The 23,051-nt window shown below is 44.2% G+C and overlaps 1 protein-coding gene across 3 annotated transcripts in view; it reads right to left on the reverse strand.

Annotated features, from left to right (window-relative positions):
* Positions 1 to 315: 315 nt before the first annotated feature.
* LOC106583946 (serine/threonine-protein kinase TAO2) overlaps positions 316 to 23,051 on the reverse strand; it is a 45,390-nt gene continuing 22,654 nt past the window's right edge. For 2 of the 3 annotated variants that reach the window (XM_014168648.3, XM_014168649.3), the window contains exons 15-20: positions 20,441 to 20,569; positions 18,911 to 19,114; positions 5,428 to 5,667; positions 4,633 to 4,854; positions 4,083 to 4,265; positions 316 to 3,902 (exon numbers count right to left, since the gene is read on the reverse strand). In XM_014168648.3, the coding sequence (XP_014024123.1) occupies positions 2,988 to 3,902; positions 4,083 to 4,265; positions 4,633 to 4,854; positions 5,428 to 5,667; positions 18,911 to 19,114; positions 20,441 to 20,569 (1,893 nt within the window). In that variant the 3' untranslated portion in view covers positions 316 to 2,987. The remainder of the gene's footprint in view (positions 3,903 to 4,082; positions 4,266 to 4,632; positions 4,855 to 5,427; positions 5,668 to 18,910; positions 19,115 to 20,440; positions 20,570 to 23,051) is intronic. The other variant, XM_014168650.3, reaches the window with a different exon arrangement.

The following is a 23,051-nucleotide window of genomic DNA, read 5'->3' on the forward strand; positions in this document are numbered from 1 at the left end:
TCAATCCCAGCAAACAAACTCCACTATCAACTCTCAAATATCTTATAGGAGTGCTGATCTAGGATCAGTTACACCTCAAAGATCATAACAAATAAGATTACATGGACAGGGAGGACTTGATTCTAGATCAGCACCCCTAAGGGCCCTGGAGTGGTTTTCCCCAAGTGAATTTCCTTTTAAAAGGATGCACAAAATGTAATCTTTACCTTACATCTTTCATGGTTAGTTACACCAACTAATGTAGTTTGTGGGCATTCCTTTGAACTGACACACAATCCAACCAAGTAGGTACAAATGAAGACAGCATCAATAAGCCACTTTTCCTTTTTTTTATTTTTCAAAATGACTTGTGTTTCTGTACAACAAATTCTGTAGCAGACCTCCGCTCCACTTTGCATTGAACCTGAACGTAACTTGGCCTCTCTGTACAACAGTTCTATATCCCACCACACACATCCACTCCTCTTTCTATCAGATTCTCGCTCATCCCTGCCCCACCAACTGAGTTGTATCTCAATAGTCTTACGAGTCCCCCCCCACATTTCTCCGTTTGCAATGATGTGAAAGGACAGGTTAAAGTGAATTTCCATCAAAGTCCTTTCACCTGTGCTGTGTTTTCTATATGCCGGTAAAGGGGATGAAACAAGGAAAATGAACTACTTTTGACTATTGAGACCCACCCCTAAGCGTACATCAGCACTACATATGGACAGCGACATCACACATTCTCTGTCCCATCAGCTCTGTCTCCATGCCCTAGTCTAAAAATCACAGCCTCTGAAAACGAATCCAGCATGTTCCGTCGTGAACAACGTGTAAACTGAAGTAAACGACCCCAGACGTGTCGAGGTAACTTAGAGGTTAGAAATGCACCACTGGAGAACCAATGTTTCCCACCCCACCATGTTGTTGTAATGTTGGTGCTGTTCAGAGTTGGCAGTGTGAGTTTAGGAGCCAGTGGTAGATGATTCTCTACACAAGAGATTCTGGGCTCGGTTAGAATACTTTAAAATGGCTAATTTCTTTCTTTTACTTGACTACTGATGAGTGGGAAGGTGAAAGTATAACAGTGGCGACACTTCGCTTCAATCCAATTCTATCCAGAAATAACTTCCAGAAAGGAAGGCGGGAGTTAAGAAACGACAACGTAATATTCATATTCCAAGTTATTTATAATGTATGCACTTCCTTGTTTTAGGCTGTTTATATATTCTTAAAGACCAAATAAATTAAACCAACAAATTCAGAGTATTTTTGGTGGGGTGTAGTAGTGTATAGGATAAGTAATGTAGTGTACAATCAACAAGTTTGGCTGGTCCGTATCAACATTAACCACAACAAGAGAGGTACAATATGGCACAAAACGTGCTGGATTACAGAGGCTGACTTTAGGAGACACTGTATGGTAGATCTAGAATTCAATATATTGACACATACAGCTAAAAACATGAACGGCCCGTCCACATTTAATACTGGTTCTATAACACTACAACCTTTTGTGGTAATGCACTGCCCAGTAGACTCCGACCCTGAGACCAGAGGGAATGCTTGGGGAAAGGTAGTGTTTTTTCTTCTCTTTAAAAAAATAATAAAAACAATGAATTTTTTCACCCTCCATAGCGCTCCATAACAGTAACATTGCTCTTACTCCCCACCTAGTGGTCAAAATTGGCAATTAAAACATTTAAAAAAAATGTTCTTTAAACAAAACTTTGTGTGAACAAACATTACAACTGCTCTAGTAGTAATAATAATAACAATAATAGCAAACATATCTATTTTCCCTCAAAACTATTTTCCAATTTCTATTCACATGGCAAAATTATCAATATTATTACTCTACCAGCGTTTCAGAGTTAGTGCTTTTATGTACACTAAGTACAATGTAGGACAAAGATGTTGAACAGTGAACAATCTTCAATTTTACTGTCAAACTTCTGACAGGTATTATATACTTATATGCATTTCTATAAACATGTATGAATACAAATGCTTTCTGTACATCACTTTCATGCATTGAACTGTAATAACTGCTTTATGCACATGTACATTACACACACCTACCAGGCTGTGTGTCCAGGAATGGGTCAAGCGTGAAAAAACTAAGCGAGCATTCAGCGCTGTACACACCCCCACTTTCAGAATGTTCACAGGGAAATTATTGCTCGGCAGTGGCAGAGTTGTCTTGGGTCAGCCGAGCCACCGGATGGCAGTGTTACATTTGTCATCAATTTGAAAATCCTATTACCAAAAAAACCCAACTGTTTCTGTAGTTGCCTCTGGAGGTTCAGCTCCTTGCTTCACCACAAATGGACAGTATACGAACCATCATTAACTAGTATGCTTCACGTGTTAGTTTCTGCGTTATTTACATAGTTTACATTGTATTTTAAAGCACCCTCGTTCAAATAGAGCAGTATCGCCACATCCATTCATTTCTCTCAGTTTGATGTCAGCAGAGAAACCTATTGCTGTTAAAACTCCCCTTTCCTCCCACTTGTATCCCTTCCGTCTGTCTGTGCAGACATAATACTCTATGGTGTCTGTCTACTCTAAGCAGCTAGTCTGCTCAACTGACCCCAACTAGTGGCCAGGCCAGTCTGACCTTATTGTTAATAGCCCCACCCCCTCCCTCATCTAAACCCCTCCCCTGAATTTGTGAGAGATGACCTCTTCCAATAAAAATAATCCCCTTGAACAATAGGAACGGTGGACTTGCTTTGGCTCCACCCTTTGTGGTGGTAAACCTGTTAGCACCACCCCCTCCATGAACAAACATTCTTGCAGAATAGAGAGCGGGGACATTCAACCCCCCCCACACACACACACACACACACTACACGGCATATCTCAAACTACACCCTATTCCCCATACGAGGGTTAGGGTGTCGTTTCAGACGCAGCCTCAGAGAAGGGGCAGGCTTGGTTTGTTCTCTTACCGCGCCCCTTTAAGACTGAGGGGTGGAGCCTATCGTTGCCCTTCCCCTTTAAGAGTAGGAGAGGTGGGAGCCGTTGGAGATGTGTGAGGTGACCGAGGTGCTCCGGCTCAGACCCCCCTCGCCCCCCCCTGCCCCGCCAGGCCCCCCTGAGGCCGTCCTCCTCAGGGGCTGGGGGCTGTTCCTCAGGGCCATCAGGCTGGGGCCCCTGGCCACCAGACCCCCGTATCCCCCTCCCTGGGAAGACGAGGAGGAGGAGGAGGAGGGCGGGGAGGAAGAGTAGAGGGAGATGGGGGGTGGGGGAGGCGGAGGTGGCAGGAGAGCCAGGGACTGGGCTGAGGCGTGTTGGGAGAGGTGGTGGTGAACTCCTCCTCCGTGGTGGTGGTGTCCTCCCCCCCCCCCACCACCTCCCCACTCTCTCTCCCTGTCCCTCTCACGGTCCTCGCGCTCGCGGCTCTCTCGGTACAGGTGTGGCGTGCTCTGGTGGTGGTGCTGGGGGAGGTAGTGTTGTTGTGGCTGCTGGTGATGGTGATGATGATGGTGGTGGGAGGACGAGGAGGAAGATGAGGAGTTGGAGGAGTGGCCTCTACCACTCATGTTCATCTCACTATCCCTCCCCAGGCCGTGAGACGAAGTGATCGACTCGGCACGGCTGAACCCTCCACCACTGCAGCTGTTCTGGCTACGCCATGAAGGGGGAGCCACAGAGTTCTGCACACCGTGGCTCCAGTGACTCCCGGAGCGAGGGACAGGGCGGGAGGGCCAGCCCCCGGGGCCAGAGGAGGGGCTGGGGTTGGGGTAGCCCTGGTTGAAGGCCTCGGCGGGGATGCCCGTCAGCGCCATGTTGCTGAAGCCAAGACGCATGCTCTCCGAGTCAAAAGCCTCGATCTCTCGGGCCTGGCGCTCCAGTAGAGTACGGATACGCTCTGAACGCTCGTTCTGCAGAGACAGCATCTCTTCCTCAATCTAAGAGAGGGGGGGGATGCAATAAGACTACAAACTTGTGGGGTCCCAATCATTTTTTAAGTGGCCTATCCTTTTTGGTGTCATGTATATTGTACATATTCTCTTGCGCACACACAACCCCCCCACACACACACAATCCCTTCAGACACCCCTCCACCCATCTCTCCGTCTCGCTCTCACCCTCTGTTCCAGCAGGGCCCTGCGGATGGACACCCTTTGCTCCAGGTCATTGGCCTCTCTCTCGTGCTGGGAGTCTGTGTGGATCTTGATCTTGCTCTGGTAAGCGTTCAGCAGCTCCAACTCCTGCTGCAGCTGCATCCGCAGCACCTGGTACTCTGCTTCCTGGGTCTCGTCCAATCGCAACTAGAGGAGGAAGAGGGGGAGGGCTGGACGTCAGTAGAGCACACCCTGGTCTAAATGGACAGTTTTGGGAAGTCTACCACTCAAAATGTGGTATTTGTAGTCGTAATTTGTAATTTTAGTAGTTCTAGAGCTTAGCATGGACGTAGTAGGTGTTTGTTGAACTGAAATTTGTTGGTATACATATTTGGTGTAGCTCGTTTAATATGTAGGTGTGCAGTTGATGTGTAGTGGGTGTGATCTGCAGTGTGTGCATGTCTTTGTGTGGGTTGTCTCTCTGCGTGTGTTAGTGTGTGTGTGTGTAGTTGTTCTGTAGTATAACGTCTTCGTAGTTGTCAGGTGTAGGAGAGGTGCACGGTAGGGTCCTTGCCTTACTCACAGCCTGTGTGGACAGCATGTCGTTGATGGAGTGGTCGTACTGCTCGGCCAGGATGGCCAGTTTCCTGGTCTGCTCCTCCTTCAGCCTCTTGAGCACCGCCTTGTGGTCGGCCTTGGGAGTGCTCTCCAGCAGGTGGTTCCTCAGGGCCTTGTACTGACGCGTCTGGATCTTACAAGTGTCCTGGAACTGACGCTTGATCTGGAGCTCCTTGGACTGGGAAGAAGTGAGAGGAGTGAGGGAAGAAAGGAGAGGGGGGGAGAGCGGGAAGAAAGGAGAGGGGGGGAGAGCGGGAAGAAAGGAGAGGGGGGGAGAGAGGGAAGAAAGGAGAGGGGGGGAGAGAGGGAAGAAAGGAGAGGGGGGGAGAGAGGGAAGAAAGGAGAGGGGGGGAGAGAGGGAAGAAAGGAGAGGGGGGGAGAGAGGGAAGAAAGGAGAGGGGGGGAGAGAGGGAAGAAAGGAGAGGGGGGAGAGAGGGAAGAAAGGAGAGGGGGGGGAGAGGGAAGAAAGGAGAGGGGGGGAGAGAGAGGGAAGAAAGGAGAGGGGGGAGAGAGAGGGAAGAAAGGAGAGGGGGGAGAGAGAGGGAAGAAAGGAGAGGGGGAGAGAGGGAAGAAAGGAGAGGGGGATCATAAGGTGATTGCACCAATTTGTAAGTCGCTCTGGATAAGAGCGTCTGCTAAATGACGTAAATGTAAGAAAGGAGAGGGGGGGAGAGAGGGAAGAAAGGAGAGGGGGGAAGGATGGAGAGGGGGGAAGGATGGAGAGGGGGGAGTGAGGGAGGGAGAGCCTTACCTTGAGGCTCTTGGGCTGCTGGCGGACCTCCACGGTGTGTTTCTGCCGGAGCTCCTGCTCCCTCCTCTTGTTGTACTCCATCTGGTTGGTGAGCTCCGTCTGGTGCTGCGTGCGGATCAAGTCGGCCCGCGTACGCTGCACCGCTCCCAGCTGACGAAACTCCAGCTCCTGGGTGGACTCGTGGTGCCTCAGCAGCATGGCACACTCCAGGTCCCTCTGGGTCTGCTTCTTGTTCAGGTCCTGGAGGGGGGAGAGAAGAAAAAAACAAAACAGGTATAGGAAGAAAGATGGAGAGAAGGTAGGAAACGTGTCAAATAAGTGTTCACAACACAATTAAGTAGCTTGCCTGTGTAACACACACATCAAAAAAGTTGACACCTACTCATTCAAGGTATTTTCTTCATTTTTACTATTTTCTACATTGTAGAATAATAGTGAAGACATCCAAATTATGAACACATGGAATCATGTAGTGACCAAAAAGTGTTTTTGCACACTTGGCATTCTCTCAACCAGCTTCACCTGGAATGCTTTCCCAACAATCTTGAAGGAGTTCCCACATAAGTTGAGCACTTGTTGGCTGCTTTTCCTTCACTCTGCGGTCCAACTCATCCCAAACCATCTCAATTGGGGTGAGGTTGGGTGATTGTGGAGGCCAGGTCATCTGAAGCAGCACTCCATCACTCTCCTTGTTCAGATGGGACTTACACAGCCTGGAGGTGTGTTGGTTCATTGTCCTCTTGAGAAACAAATGATAGTGGGACTAAGCCAAAACCAGATGGGACGGCGAATTGCTGCAGAATACTGTGGTAGCCATGCTGGTTAAGTGCGCCTTGAATTCAAAATAAATCACTGACTGTCACCAGCAAAGCCCACCCACACCATAACCTCCTTATCCATGCTTCACGGTGGGAACCACAATTGCGGAGATCTGTTCACCTACTTTGAGTCTCACAAAGACACGGCGTTTGGAACCAAAAATCTGACATTTGGACTCATCAGACCAAAGGACAGATTTCCACCGGTCTAATGTCCATTGCTTGTGTTTCTTGGCAAAAGCAAGCCTCTTTTTCTTATTGTGTCCTTGTAGTGGTTTCTTTGCAGCAATTCGACCACGAAGGCCTGATTCACGCAGTCTCCTCTGAACAGTTGATGTTGAGATGTATCTGCTACTTGAACTCTGAAGCATTTATTTGGGCTGCAATTTCTGATGCTGGTAACACTAATTTACTTATCCTCTGCAGCAGAGGTAACTCTGGGTCTTCCTTTCCTGTGGCGGCCCTAATGAGAGCTGGTTTCATCATAGCGCTTGATGTTTTTTGCGACTGCACTTGAATGAACTTTCAAAGTTGTTGACATTTTCCGGATTGATTGACCTTCATGTCTTAAAGTAATGATGGACTGTAGTTTGCTTATTTGAGCTGTTCTTGCATAAAATGGACTTGGTATTTTACCAAATAGGGATTGGCTCAAAAGCATTAAGGAAAGGATTTCCACAAATTAACTTTTAACAAGGCACACCTGTTAATTGAAATGCATTTTAGTTGACCACCTCATGAAGCTGGTTGAGAGAATGCCAACAGTGTGCAAAGCTGTCATCAAACCAAAGGGTGGCTACATTGAAGAATCTCAAATATATTTATACTTTTTTGGTTACTACATAATTCCATGTGTTATTTCATAGGTTGATGTCTTCACTATTATTATACAATGTAGAAAATAGTAAAATAAAGACAAATCCTGGAATGAGTAGGTGTCCAAACTTGACTGGTTATGTATGTATGTATGTATGTATGTATGTATGTATGTATGTATGTATGTATGTATGTATGTATGTATGTATGTATGTATGTATGTATGTATGTATGTATGTATGTATACATACTGCTCAAAAAAATAAAGGGAACACTTAAACAACACATCCTAGATCTGAATGAAAGAAATAATCTTATTAAATACTTTTTCTTTACATAGTTGAATGTGCTGACAACAAAATCACACAAAAATAATCAGTGGAAATCCTATTTATCAACCCATGGAGGTCTGGATTTGGAATCACACTCAAAATTAAAGTGGAAAACCACACTACAGGCTGATCCAACTTTGATGTAATGTCCTTAAAACAAGTCAAAATGAGGCTCCACGTGCCTGTATGACCTCCCTACAACGCCCGGGCATGCTCCTGATGAGGTGGCGGATGGTCTCCTGAGGGATCTCCTCCCAGACCTGGACGAAAGCATCCGCCAACTCCTGGACAGTCTGTGGTGCAACGTGGCGTTGGTGGATGGAGCGAGACATGATGTCCCAGATGTGCTCAATTGGATTCAGCTCTGGGGAACGGGCAGGCCAGTCCATAGCATCAATGCCTTCCTCTTGCAGGAACTGCTGACACACTCCAGCCACATGAGGTCTAGCATTGTCTTGCATTAGGAGGAACCCAGGGCCAACCGCACCAGCATATGGTCTCACAATGGGTCTGAGGATCTCATCTCGGTACCTAATGGCAGTCAGGCTACCTTTGGCGAGCACATGGAGGGCTGTGCGGCCCCCCAAAGAAATGCCACCCCACACCATGACTGACCCACCGCCAAACCGGTCATGCTGGAGGATGTTGCAGGCAGCAGAACGTTCTGCACGGCGTCTCCAGACTCTGTCACGTCTGTCACATGTGCTCAGTGTGAACCTGCTTTCATCTGTGAAGAGCACAGGGCGCCAGTGGCGAATTTGCCAATCTTGGTGTTCTCTGGCAAATGCCAAACGCCCTGCACGGTGTTGGGCTGTAAGCACAACCCCCACCTGTGGACGTCGGGCCCTCATACCACCCTCGTGGAGTCTGTTTCTGACCGTTTGAGCAGACACATGCACATTTGTGGCCTGCTGGAGGTCATTTTGCAGGGCTCTGGCAGTTCTCTTCCTTGCACAAAGGCGGAGGTAGCGGTCCTGCTGCTGGGTTGTTGCCCTCCTACGGCCTCCTCCACGTCTCCTGATGTACTGGCCTGTCTCCTGGTAGCGCCTCCATGCTCTGGACACTACGCTGACAGACACAGCAAACCTTCTTGCCACAGCTCGCATTGATGTGCCATCCTGGATGAGCTGCACTACCTGAGCCACTTGTGTGGGTTGTAGACTCCGTCTCATGCTACCACTAGAGTGAAAGCACCGCCAGCATTCAAAAGTGACCAAAACATCAGCCAGGAAGCATAGGAACTGAGGTCTGTGGTCTCCACCTGCAGAACCACTCCTTTATTGGGGGTGTCTTGCTTATTGCCTATAATTTCCACCTGTTGTCTATTCCATTTGCACAACAGCATGTGAAATTTATTGTCAATCAGTGTTGCTTCCTAAGTGGACAGTTTGATTTCACAGAAGTGTGATTGACTTGGAGTTACATTGTGTTGTTTAACCTGTTGGGGATAGGGGGCAGTATTTGCACGGCCGGATAAAAAAACGTACCCGATTTAATCTGGTTACTACTCCTGCCCACTAACTAGAATATGCATATAATTAGTAGATTTGGACAGAAAACACTCTGAAGTTTCTAAAACTGTTTGAATGGTGTCTGTGAGTATAACAGAAGTCATATGGCAGGCAAAAACCTGAGAAGATTCCATGCAGGAAGTGGAAATCTGATTTGTGGAATCACCTTCAACACTTTGCCTATGAAACACACCGTGAGTTAGGATTCATTTAGCACTTCCTAAGGCTTCCACTAGATGTCAACAGTCTTTACAAAGTGGTTTGAGTCTACTCCGGTAAAAACTGACCTAACAAGAGGTCTGGAAAGTTGGTCATAGAAAGGCCATTACTACTATGACGCGGGTACACATTGTCCATTTGCTGCCAGTTGTGCCTACAAGTGCAAATCATAACAAAATGTAAGCTCAATGCAGTCCTCAATCCCTAAACCATTTTGATGTATCATTGTCTCTCAAGACAATTGTTTGGTGAACTGATCATGTTGGTACCCTTTCGTTCCGAAATGTTTAGTAAGACAATGCAATCGTCCGCCTGGAATATTATTGAAGCTCTGATTGAAAAAGGCCCTAAAGATTTATGTTATACAACGTTTGACATGTTTGAACGAACGTAAATATATATTTTTTTGCACATTCGTGACGACAAGTCCCGTACATTATGAGTAGCCTTCGGAACGCGCTAACAAGAAGGAGCTATTGGGACATAAATTATTAACTTTTTCTAACAAAACTACATTTGTTGTGGACCTGGGATTCCTGGAAGTGCCTTCTAATGAAGATAATCAAAGGTAAGGGAATATTTACAATAGTATATTTGATTTTAGATGGTTCCAAGATGGCGCTAACCTGTATCGCCTAGCCTATTTTTCTGAGCATAGCACCTTGTTTATTGCAAAGTGTGATTTCCCAGTAAAGTTATTTTTAAATCTGGCAATGCGGTTGCATTCACGAGATGTTAATCTATAATTCTTTGAATGACAATATTACATTTTAACAATGTTTTCGAATAGTAATTTTGTAAATTGTAGCACTGATTCACCGGAAGCATTTGAGGGAAAATATTTTCTGAACGTCACGCGCCGATGTAAAATGCTGTTTTTATATATAAATATGAACTTTATCGAACAAAAAAATGCATGTATTGTGTAACATGATGTCCTAGTAGTGTCATCTGATGAAGATTGTCAAAGGTTAGTGCTGCATTTAGCTGTGTTTTGGGTATTTGTGATGCATGCTAGTTGCTTTGAAAATGGCAGTGTGATTATTTTTGGCTGGGTACTCTCCTAACAATCTAATATTTAGCTTTTGCTGTAAAGCCTTTTTGAAATCGGACAACGTGGTTCGATTCAGGAGAGGTGTATCTATAAAATGGTGTAAAATAGTCATATGTTTGAGAAATTTAAGTTATAGCATTTATGAGGTATTTGTATTTTGCGCGACACGATTCCACTGGCTGTTGACTAGGGTGGTTAAGTGTTCCCTTTATTTTTTTGAGCAGTATATATACATACACACACACATATATACACACACACACACACACACACACACACACACACACACATACATACACACATATACATATATATATATACACACATACATACATATATATACATACATATATATACATACACACACACACACACACATACATACATCACACTCAGCAAAAAAGAAAAGTCCCCTTTTCAGGACCCTGTCTTTCAAAGATAATTCGTAAAAATCCAAATAGATCAGATCTTCATTGTAAAGGGTTTAAACACTGTTTCCCATGCTTGTTCAATACACCATAAACAATTAATTTACATGCACCTGTGGAACGGTCGTTAAGACACTAACAGCTTACAGACGGTAGGCAAGTAAGGTCACAGTTATGAAAACTTAGGACGCTAAAGGCCTTTCTACTAACTCTGAAAAACACAGAAAGAAAGATGCCCAGGGTCCCTGCTCATCTGCATGAACGTGCCTTAGGCATGCTGCAAGGAGGCATGAGGACTGCAGATGTGGCCAAATTGCAATGTCCATATTGCGAGACACCTAAGACAGCGCTACAGGGAGACAGGACGGGCAGCTGATCTTCCTCACAGTGCCAGACCACGTGTAACAACACCTGCACAGGATCGGTACATCCGAATATCAGATCTGCGGGACACGTACAGGATGGCAGCAACAACTGCCCGAGTTACTCCAGGAACGCACAATCACCCCATCAGTGCTCAGACTGTCCGCAATAGGCTGAGAGAGGCTGGACTGAGGGCTTGGAAGCCTGTTGTAAGGCAGGTACTCACCGGCAACAACGTCGCCTATGGGCACAAACCCACCGTCGCTGGAACAGACAGGACTGGCAAAAAATGCTCTTCACTGACGAGTCGCGGTTTTGTCTCACCAGGGGTGATTGTCGGATTTGTGTTTATCGTCGAAGGAATGAGCGTTAAACCGAGGACTGTACTCTGGAGCGGGATCGATTTGGAGGTGGAGGGTCCGTCATGGTCTGGGGCGGTGTGTCACAGCATCATCGGACTGAGCTTGTTGTCATTGCAGGCAATGCCACCAGCCATACTACTCGTTCTGTGTGTGATTTCCTGCAAGACAGGAATGTCAGTGTTCTGCCATGGCCAGCAAAGAGCCCAGATCTCAACCCCATTGAGCACGTCTGGGACCTGTTGAATCGGAGGGTGAGGGCTAGGGACATTCCCCCAGAAATGTCCGGGAACTTGCAGGTGGCTTGGTGGAAGAGTGGGGTAACATCTCACAGCAAGAACTGGCAAATCCGGTGCAGTCCATGAGGAGGATATGCACTGCAGTAGTTAATGCAGCTGGCCACACCAGATACTGACTTACTTTTGAATTTGATCCCCCCTTTGCTCAGGGACACATTATTCCATTTCTGTTAGTCACATGTCTATGGAACTTGTTCAGTTTGTCTCAGTTGTTGAATCTTATGTTCATACAAATATTTACATGTTAAGTTTGATGAAAAAAAACCGCAGTTGACAGTGAGAGGACGTTTCGTTTTTTTTGTTTGTTTAAGCAAGCAAGCAAGCAAGCATGCATGCATGCGTGCATGCATACTACCGTTCAAAAGTTTGGGGGCACTTAGCTTTTCTTTCAAAAACAAGGACATTTCAATTTTTTTGTCCATTAAAATAACATCAAATTGATCAGAAATACAGTGTAGGCATTGTTAATGCTGTAAATGACTTATTGTAGCTGGAAACGGCTGATTTTGAATGGAATATCTACAGAGGCCCATTATCAGCAACCATCACTCCTGTGTTCCAATGACACTAGTCTCGACAGCAACAGTGAAGAGGCGCCTCCGGGATGCTGGCCTTCTAGGCAGAGTTCCTCTGTCCAGTGTCTGTTCTTTTGCCCATCTTAATCTTTTATTGGCCAGTCTGAGATATGGCTTTTTCTTTGCAACTGCCTAGAAGACCAACATCCCGAAGTCGCCTCTTCATGGTTGACGTTGAGACTGGTCTTCTGCGGGTACTATTTAATTAAGCTGCCAGTTGAGGACTTGTGAGGCATCGGTTTCTCAAACTAGACACTTGATTGTGCACCGGGGCCTCCCACTCCTCTTTCTATTCAGGTTAGAGACCGTTTGCGTAGTTCTGTGAAAGGAGTTGTACACAGTGTTGTACGAGATCTTCAGTTTCTTGTAAATTTCTCGCATGGAATAGTCTTCATTTCTCAGAACAAGAATAGACTGACGAGTTTCAAAAGTTATTTGTTTCTGGCCATTTTGAGCCTGTGATCGAACCCACGAAAGCTGAAAAATCCAGTCACTCAACTAGTCTAAAGTGGGACATTTTAATTGCTTCTTTAATCAGAAAAACTGTTTTTTAATTGCAAAGGGTTTTCTAATGATCAACTAGCCTTTTAAAATAATAAACTTGGATTAGCTAACAACGTGCCATTGGAACACAGGAGTGATGGTTGCTGATAATGGGCCTCTGTATGCCTATGTAGATAATCCATTAAAAATAATTTTTATTTTGTTTTTTTTAATCGGCTGTTTCCAGCTACAATAGTCAGTCATTTACAATATTAACAATGTCTACACTGTATTTCTGATCAATTTGATGTTATTTAAAAAATGGACCATTTTTTTGGCTTTCTTTCAAAAACAAGGACATTTCCAAGTGACCCCAAACCTTTGAAAGGTAGTGTGTGTGTGTGTGCATGTACGCATGTACGTATGCACATACATACGTATTTAGACAATTGCCGTGAGACAGTTGAGACATGGATTGTAAACAGTGGTTCATCCTTTAAAAGTTGCAGCGTACTGCAGCACAGCTTGCGTGGTGGCGCAGAATTCTATGGCAACTGGTACAATTAGTGCTAGTTTTACCACCAGAGGGCATCTTTAATTCTCGCTCTCTTACTCTCGGAGGATCTGAGCCCTAGGACCATGCCTCAGGACTACCTGGCCTGATGACTCCTTGCTGTCCCCAGTCCAACTGGTCGTGCTGCTGCTACAGTTTCAACTGTTCTGCCTGCGGCTATGGTACCCTGACCTGTTCACCGGACGTGCTACCTGTCCCAGACCTGCTGTTTTCAACTCTCTGGAGACAGCAGGAGCGGTAGAGATACTCTGAATGATCGGGTATGAAAAGCCAACTGACATTTACTCCTGAGGTGCTGACCTGTTGCACCCTCTACAACTACTGGGATTATTATTACTTGACCCTGCTGGTCATCTATGAACATTTGAACATCTTGGCCATGTTGTGTTATAATCTCCACCCGGCACAGCCAGAAGAGGACTGGCCACCCCTCCATAGCCTGGTTCCTCTCTAGGTTTCTTCCTAGGTTCTGGCCTTTCTAGCGAATTTTTCCTAGCCACCGTCCTTCTACACCTGCATTGCTTGCTGTTTGGGGTTTTAGGCTGGGTTTCTGTACAGCAATTTGTGACATCAGCTGATTTAAGAAGGGCTTTTTAAATACATTTCATTGATTTTATAGTCTTCAATAATGGCTGTACAAGACAATTTAAAATGTTTTTGTAAGAACATAGTATATGGGACTGATTTTAATACATTTTGCTTAATTCATTTGATTAATATTATGATGTTTCCATTTCAAGAAAAACCCTCTGGGTTACGTTAGGATGGAACGGAAAATATGGCGCTGTACAATGTGACGGTCGGAGTAGGCTACAGTACCTGGCTATTTAGCTAAAGAATCCCTGTGTCGTGCAGGCACGTGGGAGACCGGGGTTCAATTCCCCTACGGGGAGGAAGGAGTAGGCTTGTAAATAAGAATGTGTTCTTAACTGACTTGCCTAGTTAAATAAAGTGCATAACATTTCTGCACCCATATTTATTAATTCAAGTCTAACCAATACCCAAACAGAGATACAGTGAAAATAAAAATCTCATTGATTTATCAAGACCAGTCCCCTTGTTTGTCTTAGAGCAGTGCAAAACAAATAGTTGTAGGTTTTTGCTTCAAATACTATTTCTTCTAACTTCAATATGCTCTTTAAATAAATAAGACCTTCACCTGTCTTAACAGTACAATACTCAACACTACTGAGACTCATGTCGCCTTCGGTAGGCCTACAGTATATCGAAAAATATGACCTGACTCTGCCAAAAGTTACATACAGTTGAAGTCAGAAGTTCACATACACCTTTAAAATCTAAGTTTTTCACAATTCCTGACATTTAATCCAACTAAGTATTCCCTGTTTTAGGTCAGTTAGGATCACCACTTAATTTTAAGAATGTGAAATGTCAGAATAATAGTAGAGAGAATGATTTATTTCAGCTTTTATTTCTTCCATCACATTCCTAGTGGGTCAGAAGTTTACACACTCAATTAGTATTTGGAAGCATTGCTTTTAACTTGGGTCAAATGTTGAGAGTAGCCGTCCGCAAGCCTCCCACAATAAGTTGGGTGAATTTTGGCCCATTCCTCCTGACAAAGCTGGTGTAACTGAGTCAGGTTTGTAGGCCTCCTTGCGCGCACATGCTTTTTCAGTTCTGCCCACAAATTTTCTATAGGATTGAGGTCAGGGCTTTGTGATGGCCACTCCAATACCTTGACTTTGTTGTCCTTAAGCCATTTTGCATAAATTTGGAAGTATGCTTGGGGTCATTGTCCATTTGGAAGACCCATTTGCGACCAAGCTTTAACTTCCTGACTGATGTCTTGAGATGTTGCTTCAATATAGCCACATAATTTTCCTTCCTCATGATACCATTTATTTTGTGAAGTGCACCAGTCCCTCCTGCAGCAAAGCACCCCCACAACATGTTGCTACCACCCCTGTGCTTCACGGTTGGGAAGGTTTTCTTCGGCTTGCAAGCCTCACCCTTTTTCCTCCAAACATAACGATGGTCATTATGGCCAAACAGTTCTATTTTTGTTTCATCAGACCAGAGGAAATTTCTACAAAAAGTACAATCTTTGTCCCCATGTGCAGTTCCTAACCATAGTCTGGCTTTTTATGGCGGTTTTGGAGCAGTGGCTTCTTCCTTGTTGAGCAACCTTTCAGGTTACGTTGATATACGACTTGTTTAGATACTTTTGTACCCGTTTCCTCCAACATCTTCACAAGGTCCTTTGCTGTTTTACTGGGATTGATTTGCACTTTTCGCACCAAAGTACATTCATCTCTAGAAGACAGAACCCGTCTCCTTCCTGAGCGGTATGACGGCTGCGTGGTCCCATGGTGTTTATTTTTACGTACTATTGTTTATACAGATGAACGTGATACCTTCAGGCGTTTGGAAATTGCCTTGGCTGATTTTCTTTTGATTTTCCCATGATGTCAAGCAAAGAGGCACTGAGTTTGAAGGTGGGCCTTGAAATACATCCACAGGTACATCTCCAATTGACTCAAATCTCAGAATCTTCTAAAGCCATGACATCATTTTCTGGAATTTTCCAAGATGTTTAAAAGGCACAGTCAACTTAATGTATTTAAACTTCTGACCCACTGGAATTGTGATAATTTCACTTATAATTGACTGTCTGTAAACAATTGTTGGAAAAATTACTTGTGTCATGCACAAAGTAGATGACCTAATCGACTTGCCAAAACTATAGTTTGTTAACAAGAAATTTGTGGAGTGGTTGAAAAAACGAGTTTTAATGACTCCAACATAAGTATATGTAAACTTCGACTTCAACTGTATAGAGGATTGGAGAATTCTAAATTAAAACCAAAAGCCGTCGCATGGGTTTCCCGGTGGCGGCCGGCACGGGTATCTGTAGCAACGCATTTAGAAGGTTACAGACTGCTGTGCCACTGGAGAGGCCCCATCCACAAAATATCAAAATACAGAGAGGTGTTGGTAAAGGTATATTCAAAGGAATTGTCCGTAGAGCTCCGAGACAGGATTGTGTCGAGGCACAGATCTGAGGAAGTATACCAAAACATTTCTGCAGCATTGAAAGTCCCCCAAAACACAGCGGCCTCCATCTTTCTTAAAATGGAAGAGCCCTAGTGTTCCCCTGTGGAGATGGGAGAACCTTCCAGAAGGACAACCATCTCTGCAGCACTCCACCAATCAGGCATTTATGGTAGAGTGCCCAGACGGAAACCACTCCTCAATAAAAACGCACATGACAGCCCGCTTAGAGTTTGCCAAAAGGCACCTAAAGACTCTCAGACCACGAGAAACAAGATTCTCTGGTCTGATGAAACCAAGATTGAACTCTTTGGAATGAATGCCAAGTGTCATGTCTGGAGGAAACCTGGCACCATCCCTACAGTGAAGCATGGTGGTGGCAACATCATGCTGTGGGGTTGGTTTTCAGCGGCAGGGACTAGGAGACGAGTCAGGATTGAGGCAAAGATGAACAAAGCAAAGTACAGAGAGATCCTTGATGAAAACCTGCTCCAGAGTGCTCAGGACCTCAGCCTGGTGCGAAGGTTCACCTTCTAACAGGACAACAACCCTAAGCACACAGCCAAAACAATGCAGGAGTGGCTTCGGGACAAGTCTCAATGTCCTTGAGAGGCCCAGCCAGAGCCCGATTGAACATCTTTGGAGAGACCTGAAAATAGCTGTGTCGCGACTCTCCCCATACAACCTGACTGAGCCCGAGGGGATCTGCAAAGGATAAATGGGAGAAACTCCCCAAATACAGGTGTGCCAAGCTTGTAGTGTCATACCCAAGAAGACTCAAGGCTGTAATTGCTGCCAATGGTTCTTCAACAAAGTACTGAGTAAAGGATCTGAATAATTATGTAAATATGATATTTCAGTTTTTAGCAAACAAATCTAAAAAACTGTTTTTGCTTTGTCATTATGGGGTATTGTGTGTAGATTGAGAAAAACAAACAATTGAATACATTTTTAAATAAGGCTGTAACCTAACAAAATGTGGAAAAAGTCAAGGGGTCTGAATACTTTCCAAAGGATGGATGGATGGACGGACGTATGTATGCATGTATGCGCACACACATATATAAAAAGGAAATAGAACATAAGTGTCTCGGGCGTAAGGTGTAGGGGTGGATTGGGCGAGGCTTAACCTCATCCCCAGGCTCAAATTTCTGGCGCATAAAGCCTGGTAACAGTGTGGGACTGTTTGGAATTCAGGGGGTGTGGATTTACTGACTGACATGGTAATTAGGCTTGGGTGGTATACCGTATATCGGGGTATTTGATGAGAGTATTGGAAAAACCATCCCGTGGCTGTCAAAACTGAACTATTTCAATACATTTTTATATTTGTAGCTACACTGAACAAAAATATGAACGCAACATGTAAAGTGTTGGTCCCATGTTTCATGAGATTAAATAAAAGATCACAGATCTTTTCCATACGCACAAAACGCTTATTTCTCTACAATTTTGTGCACAAAGTTGTTTACATCCCTGTTAGTGAGCGTTACTCCTTTGCCAAGATAATCTATCCACCTGACAGGTGTGGCATATCAAGAAGCTGATTAAACAGTGATCATTACACAAGTGCACCTTGTGCTGGGGACAATAAAAGGCCACTAAAATGTGCAGTTGTCACACAACGCCACAGATGTCTCAAATTCAACTATAGTTTTCCTTTACAGAAAATACATTAGTGCAACACATTCAGCAGAAAATAGCTTAATTGTCATCAGTGGTAGCCATAGAAGTAAATGAGCTTACAATGAAAAAGGTATTTTTTGCAAAAATGATGCATGGCCATCCTATTTCTAATGTTTATCCTTTATATTCACCTGTAAATGTCCAACCTCACCAAAAATGGCATTCGGTAGCTCATACCTATTCATGTATAACTTTATGACCTGGATTTCCTGTCTTTGCAATTCATTTATTTTTGTTTGCACTCGTTAGCATATTTAGCAAGCAGCCTCTTTGGAAATGTGCTATTACTTGTACAAATGTTGTTAGCATAGTAATAGACACCCAATGGACTGTGTGTTTCTTGGCACCCCCTTGTGTACTAAGGCGGTAATACCGTAAATCCTGGGATGAGAGATGGATGGAATGACAATATGAAAATATGGATAACGCCCAAACCTAATGCTAATCAATTCAAATTCTGAGCGAATCACACGACTATGACGTGTGGCTCTAAATCGAGGCAACAGTTGAATTAGAATTGTCATTTTTCAATTGACTATCAAAATAAATGTTTTATAACATTAGCAATATTAGTTTTGGGAAGCCCAATTGATTCTGATTTGAGGCATATAAAGTTTATGTAAAAAAAACATTTAAGATGCAAACTTACAGATTTTCCCAAACTCACTATGTTTAAATAATTTCTGCTTGAAGTTGATAATGTTGGGGGGAGATTCTAAAGGGATATGCTATATGGTGATGGACAGAGATCTGCCAATTAAAACCGGTGGCTGTTCGACGCTCCTGCCATAAGCTTCCCTTCAACTTGATTTAAGTTCAGTTCTGAGGCGCTGTGAAACCAGATGGTTTGACAGAGAGAGAGAGAGCCGGCTGGTGGACGAGACCTCTGAGCAGGTCAATCTCCCCCAGTAATATACCTATACTATAGGTACTACAATAGGCCTGCTATACCTCTCGGAGCAGGTCTTGTTCCAGGTTGTGTCGGGCCAGCAGCATCTTCCTCTTGTACTGGCGACACTGCAGCTCGTAGTACTGCCTCTGTCTCCTCAGCAGCCCCGCCTCTTCCTCTGCCTGCAGCTGCTGCAGACACTCCTTCTGACGCACCAGCCATTCCTGCTTCTCCCGCTTTGGGGTCGACTGGTTCTCATTCAGTTCCTAGTAGAAACACAGGGGGAAGGGTTAGAGGATGACACCATCGACTCATTACAACACAGGGGGAAGGGTTAAAACGGTAGGGACGTGACAAATGGCTCAAAATTCCACGTCAATTCACAATGCAGAGTAATGGTCCTAATACGCATGTATGAACACTAGGGCCGGGCAATTAAGTTACATGTACCGCAGTCATATACCCTTGAAAGCGCCACGGCTATTGCACGTTTGTTTGTCTAAGGCTTTTTAAAATGCAGACATAAAACCTTCTCTGGAGATCGTTTCGAGGTGCCACTGAACAGGTATTTTACTTGTCTGTAATGGAATGACGCTTTTGAAGTGGAACTAACATCCATCACTTGGCGATCAGAACTGTCAATCAAATTATCTCAAGCTGCCTGCATTTTCTATAGCAAGCTAGCAAGGAATGGAGGGAGAGGGGCACAGTATAGGCAGGTCGGCCACCAGACAGACGGAGTCAGAACCGTGCACTAGGCCTATCTATCGGCAATCAAAAGCTGTATCTCGCAATGTCTTGCAGTAAATCAACTTCAGTAAAGCAGGGCCCATCAATGAATAGGCTAGGGGAACAGACCGAACACACACTTGCATCATTAGTGAAGACAAAGAGCAGATGAGCCAGCTGCACTGTGATTAAACATTTGTGGTTAAAGTTAAAGGCTGACACCAGCCACCCTTGCTTCTCCCTCTTAGGGGTCGACTGGTTCTCATTCAGTTCCTAGTAGAAACAACACATGGGGAAGGGTTAGAGTAGAGATCATCAACTAGATTTCAGCCACAGGCCGATCTTTTCTTGAGCGGATGGTCGGGGGGGCCGGAAAATAATTACAAATAATTTGTAGACAGCAAATTAACCGCAAGAAGCCCAAACAGATACAATGTTTGATTAAAACATCATTTAGAATCTTGCTTACATTTGTATATGACTTGTTTCACTATTATCCGTTGGAATACTTGGGAACAGATTTCTAAAACAAAAAATGTAAGACCTGTAATTGATTTCCTGGTGTTTTTACAGTCTGTGAAACAAGAAAAAATACATTTGTTTTATATTTTGCTCAGAAAAATTAGTGGGCCCAAATAAAATTTGGCCTGCGCGCCACCAGTTGGGGAACCCTGGGTTAGAATGTGATACCAGCCAATCAAAACAACACATGGGGAAGGGTTAGAGGGTGACACCAGTCACTCCTGCGTCAGCCCCATGTGACTGCAACTGTATTGTTGTCCTGTATGGTTGTAATAAGTTAGTCGTGTGGTTGGAATAAGGTAGTCGTGTGGTTGGAACATGTGGTTGGAATAAGGTTGTACCTCTTTGAGCTGGTCCTTGCGCTGACGGTATTGGCGTTTCTGAGACTCCAGTAGACTGGTCAGCTCTTTCTTCTGCTGGCTCAGGATATGCTGCTGGAACTTCTTCTCCTCAGCTAGGGCTGCCTTGGTCTGGGGAGAGAGAGAGGGAGGTATTTGGCATTTTATTATGATCCCCATTAACTGTTGCAAAAGCAGCAGCTACTCTTCCCGGGGTCCTCACAAAACATAATACAGAACAACAGACAGCTTTTTTTAAAGCTTACATATCAATACATACAAACTATCTAGGTCAATTAGGGAAGAGACGTTGCTTTACCCATTTTCTGAAACCAGGTTTGCTGTTCATTTGAGCAATGAGATGGAACGTAGTTCCATGCAAAATTGGCTCTATATAATACTGTACGCTTTCTTGATTTTGTTCTGGATTTGGGGAATGAAAAGACCCCTGGTAAGGTCAGAGCTGTCTAAGTTGCCTATGAAAACAATTTGGAATTTAACACGTTTCTTATAAAAAGAAGTGAAGCAATCAGTCTCTCAACTCTTAGCCAAGAGACTGGCATGCATAGTATTTATATCAGCCCTCTGATTACAATGAAGAGCAAGATGTTCCGCTCTGTTCTGAGCCAGCTGCAGCTTAACTAGGTCTTTCCTTGCAGCACTTCACCACAAGACTGGACAATAATCAATATAAGACTAAACCAGAGACTGGAGGACTTGCTTTTTGGAATGCGTTATCAAAAAAGCAGAGCATCTCTTTATTATGGGGAGCGCCCCATCATTACAACCATTGAATCTACATGTTTTGACTAGGGATGCACGATATATCGGTAAGCATATCAGAATCGGACGATATTAGCTAAAGATGCCAACATCGGCTCGATGTCTAGTTTAACGCCGATGTGCAATACCGATGTCAAAGCTGACGTGCATACCTATATAACGTAGGTAGATGACGTAATGACGCCACACAAAAAAATACAGCGCTACACACGCAACACAGCATTCCTAACCTAGCCCACAATGTCTGCCGTGTGGATCTATTTAGAAGTTTCAAAGGAAGATAACAAAAAGGTAATATGCAACGTTTGTGCTCTGGAAATAATAGCAGGAGGGGAGAAAGTGAAATATTTCAATACAACAAACCTAATTACTCATTTGAAAGTGCATCACCCCCAGACGTTCAGAGACTACGTAGAACAAAAGCAGAAAAAAAACTAAGCTCCCACTTTAAACAACTAAATAAGTTCAAGTCGAACAGTCATTTGAAAAATTAAGAAAATATCAGCGAGACATGCAAAGGCGAAATCCATTAACGCCAAGATAATGGAATTCATTGCCCTTGATAATCAACCGTTCTCTGTTGGCTTCGCCGACTGGTCGAGCACCTCGAGCCCCGGTACACACTACCAAGTAGGGGCTATTTTTCAGATGTTGCCCTACCGGAATTACACAGTATTGTTGAAACGCACATCCATGAGCTACTTGTTATGGGCGTCACTGCTATTAGCTTCACGACTGACATTTGGACCAGCGATGTCAGCCCCATGAGCATGCTGAGTCTGACAGCACAGTGGGTCGACGAGGATGTCGTACTGAGGAAAGCCGTATTGCATGCTCAAGAATGTGCTGGTTCTCATAGCGCTACTGCCATTTCAATGGCATTTGTGAACATGAACACACTCCTAGCTCCACTCAAACAACTGACTCAAGAAATAAGCTTATCAACTGCGTCTGCAGCAGACGTGATACCCTCTGTCATGGCATTGAAATGCCTGCTCAACAAAACTGCTGACAGACCGTGGGGTTAAAACTTGCAAAAGTACTCTAGAGGCTGTGAACAAGCGAGTCGGTGGCATTCTGAGCCTCTTTACTGTGTCGCCACCATGCTCGATGGTACATTTACGTCATTGGTAGATACAAGGACCGCTACTTCGATGCAGACAAGAAACAAGGTTTACGTGAAATGTTAGACAGAGCTGGAAAAGATAGAAACAGACACAGTGACAGTGCGCAGCAAGGAAGAGGACCATGACAGAAGAGGACACAGACAGACAGAGCAAAAACTTCACTGCTTGACATGTATGATGAAATCCTGGTTGAGAATGAAACGGCTGAACAAATGAACACCGAAACAGCACAGAAAGTAAGCGAAAGAAATAGGTTTTGATTATGTTTTACTGGTAATAGGGGACATGCGTAAATGCCAACAAAATACATTTTTGGTCAGTGCGTGTGTTTCAACTATTTAACTACTAGAATGCTTAACAGGCCGCAAAAATTTTAAATATCGTTATCAGGTTTTTTGGCAAGGAAAATATTGGATATCAGTATCATCCAAAAATGTCATATCAATGCATCCCTAGTTTTGACCATGATAGATTGTAAACTAGGGTAACACCAAGTAATTCAACAGCCACACCATTCATTACGAGATTCAGCTGAGGTCTAGAACTTAGGGAATGATTTGTACCAAATACAATGCTCTTAGGTTTTAGAGATGCTCAGGACCGGTTTATTACTGGCCACCCATTCCAAAACAGACTGCAACTCTTTGTTAAGGGTTTCAGTGACTTCATTAGCTATGGTTGCTGATGCGTATATGGATGAATCA

The sequence above is a fragment of the Salmo salar genome, chromosome 23 (genome assembly GCF_965601325.2).
Source record: "Salmo salar chromosome 23, fSalSal1, whole genome shotgun sequence".
NCBI classification, from domain to species: Eukaryota; Metazoa; Chordata; class Actinopteri; order Salmoniformes; family Salmonidae; genus Salmo; species Salmo salar.